The sequence below is a fragment of the Mus caroli genome, chromosome 2 (assembly GCF_900094665.2).
Source record: "Mus caroli chromosome 2, CAROLI_EIJ_v1.1, whole genome shotgun sequence".
Lineage (NCBI taxonomy): Eukaryota > Metazoa > Chordata > Mammalia > Rodentia > Muridae > Mus > Mus caroli.
Window position 1 is genome coordinate 83,299,897 of NC_034571.1, and position 2,421 is coordinate 83,302,317.

Sequence of the window (2,421 nt, forward strand, 5' to 3'; positions counted from 1 at the left end):
AAACTTTATATGCCCCAGTACAGGGGAACACCAGGGCCAAAAAGTGAGAGTGGGTGGGTAGGAGAGTGGGGCAGAGGGTATGGGAGACTTTTGGGATAGCATTGGAAATGTAAATGAGGAAAATAATAAAAAATATTAAAAAAAATAAAAATTAAAAAAAAGATACATCGGTTATGAGAAAGATAGACACATAAATTTAGTGGGGAGGTATCATAGCATATCTAGTGTTGTTTTACAGATTTGTTTTGATAAGATTCATACACATTGTTCATATATTAATTTTAAAACAAATTGTAATTCTCTTTCCTGTGCTGTTTTTCTGGAAGATGGGTATCCTATCTCTGATTCATTCTGTTAAATCTTTCTCTGATTCATCACTTTGTCTATCCCTTAATTAGATGTCATTTTCAAACATGGATGCTCCCTTCTACAAACTAACATTACCTTTACTGTTAGGAATTAAAGGTGTGTATTAAGGGTATGTTTACATTCCAAGCAGATTTCACTGTATCAGAAGGTCTGCATTCTGGCTGGATCATATGAACCTTGGCCTAACTGGTTTTGGAAAGAGACCTTGGCTATATAATACCTTACTTCCCCAGTATTTTATTAAAACTGTGCTACAATGAATGACTTCTTAATGGGTGCTGTGAATCATAAATGATAGCTTATATTTGCATAACAAATGTTCTTACCCACTTGTCTACCTTCCCAGCATTGTAAGCATAATATGTTAAAAATCATGAGAAACCACTATTAGTTTCTTCCACATTTTTCTAATGGCATTCTTCATTTCCTTATTCCTAAAAGTGTAAACCATAGGATTCAGAAGTGGTGTTATGATGGTGGCAAATACAAATGCATTTTTTTCAGAAGAGAAAGCAGAAGGAGGTCGTGCATATATTAAAAAGCATGGGACAAAGAACAAAAGAACAACTGTAATGTGGGACCCACAGGTGGAGAGAGCTTTACGTCGCCCTTCAGAGCTGTGAGCTCTCAGAGAAAACAAGATGACACCATAGGAGACAAGCAAAATAGAGAAGATTATGACGCTGATAGACCCACTGTTAGAAAACACCAATATGACAAATATGTGTGTGTCAGTGCAGGCAAGCTTCAGTAATGGGAACAAGTCACACAGATAATGATCAATGACATTGGGTCCACAGAAGGGCAGCTGCAAAGTGAAGATAATTTGTATGAGAGAATGTAAGAATCCTCCTGTCCAAGATACCATCACCAAAATGCCACAGAGTCTTCTGGTCATAATGGAGGAGTAGTGAAGGGGCTTGCAAATGGCCACATAGCGGTCATAGGCCATGGCTGACAAAATAATCACCTCTATTCCAGTGAAAAAGTGAATAGCAAACAGTTGTGTCATGCAACATTCAAAGGAGATGGTCTTCCTCTCATAGAAGAGGTCTACCATCATCTTGGGGGTGACAGTGGAAGAAGTGCATGCATCCAGTAAGGACAGGAATATCAAGAAGAAGTACATGGGAGAGCTCAGCAGTGCAGGGCTGTAGATGATGGTCACCACAATCATCATGTTGCCCCCAATAGTTGCAAGGTAGATAAACAAAAATACAACACACAATATGTTCTCAACATTTGGGCTCTGTGAAAGTCCAAGGAGAATGAACTCAGTGACAAAGCTTTGATTTTGCATTGTTTTCAAGAGAATGTTAAAGTAAAACCTGTTCATGTAAATCTGCAATTATGAGAAAAGAATACTCATTCAAATTTATTTAATTATCATGTAGAAGACGGTCTTTGTTTATTTTGCCAGTAAAACAGAATACTGTAACTTTTTAAGTGTATAATTTTATAATATGTAACATTTAGCTGAGATAAAGTATTAGGTAATCTAAAAAGCCACATCTAGAATATTGGAGATAAAAGCATCTACTTGGGTGACAAGAGAGGAATAGACTATATTTGAATGATCAACTTCTATCAGTCTTTATGGACTTCCTGAAAAGAAGGCTTGAAATGCATTTTAAACTATTCAGGATGTAAATGAAGACCAGAAGTTAAGTCTTCGTTGACTGACAAGAGCACTCACTGCCTTATCAACCAGCAAAAAGGGGCGAAAGACTCTTTATAGAATGCTTCAAAATCATCAACGCATCTCAAATGTATGTAAAACTCTGAATTTATTGGAATATCCAATGACTTAGTCTGGTTTTCATAAAACAAAAATTTCTGTGGGAAAGAATGTAGCACTCTATATGATGCATATGTTGAAAGTGTGAAAATTTCACTGAATCATTTTATAGCATAAGTACAAACTTTGTAAAAAAAAAAAAAGCTATTCTGTTTTTTTTTTTTTATAATGGCTAAGTGAAATATTACAAATAGAATTAAAAAGCAATTGCGCCAGACTTGAAATTCTAGTCAGAGTTAGGAGTATCTTACAAG

General features: G+C 35.8%; 1 protein-coding gene across 1 annotated transcript; it reads right to left on the reverse strand.

The window, feature by feature from the left end:
* Window positions 1-700: 700 nt before the first annotated feature.
* LOC110289642 (olfactory receptor 4C15-like) lies at window positions 701-1,782 on the reverse strand. Its single transcript, XM_021155935.1, has one exon. It carries the CDS (start codon window positions 1,703-1,705, stop codon window positions 734-736), a length of 972 nt encoding a protein of 323 aa, XP_021011594.1. The 5' UTR covers window positions 1,706-1,782; the 3' UTR covers window positions 701-733.
* Window positions 1,783-2,421: the final 639 nt, after the last annotated feature.

Excerpts from the sequence above, each read along its gene's own strand:
- LOC110289642 (XM_021155935.1), bottom strand. The coding sequence starts at position 1,705 with ATGAACAGGTTTTACTTTAACATTCTCTTGAAAACAATGCAAAATCAA.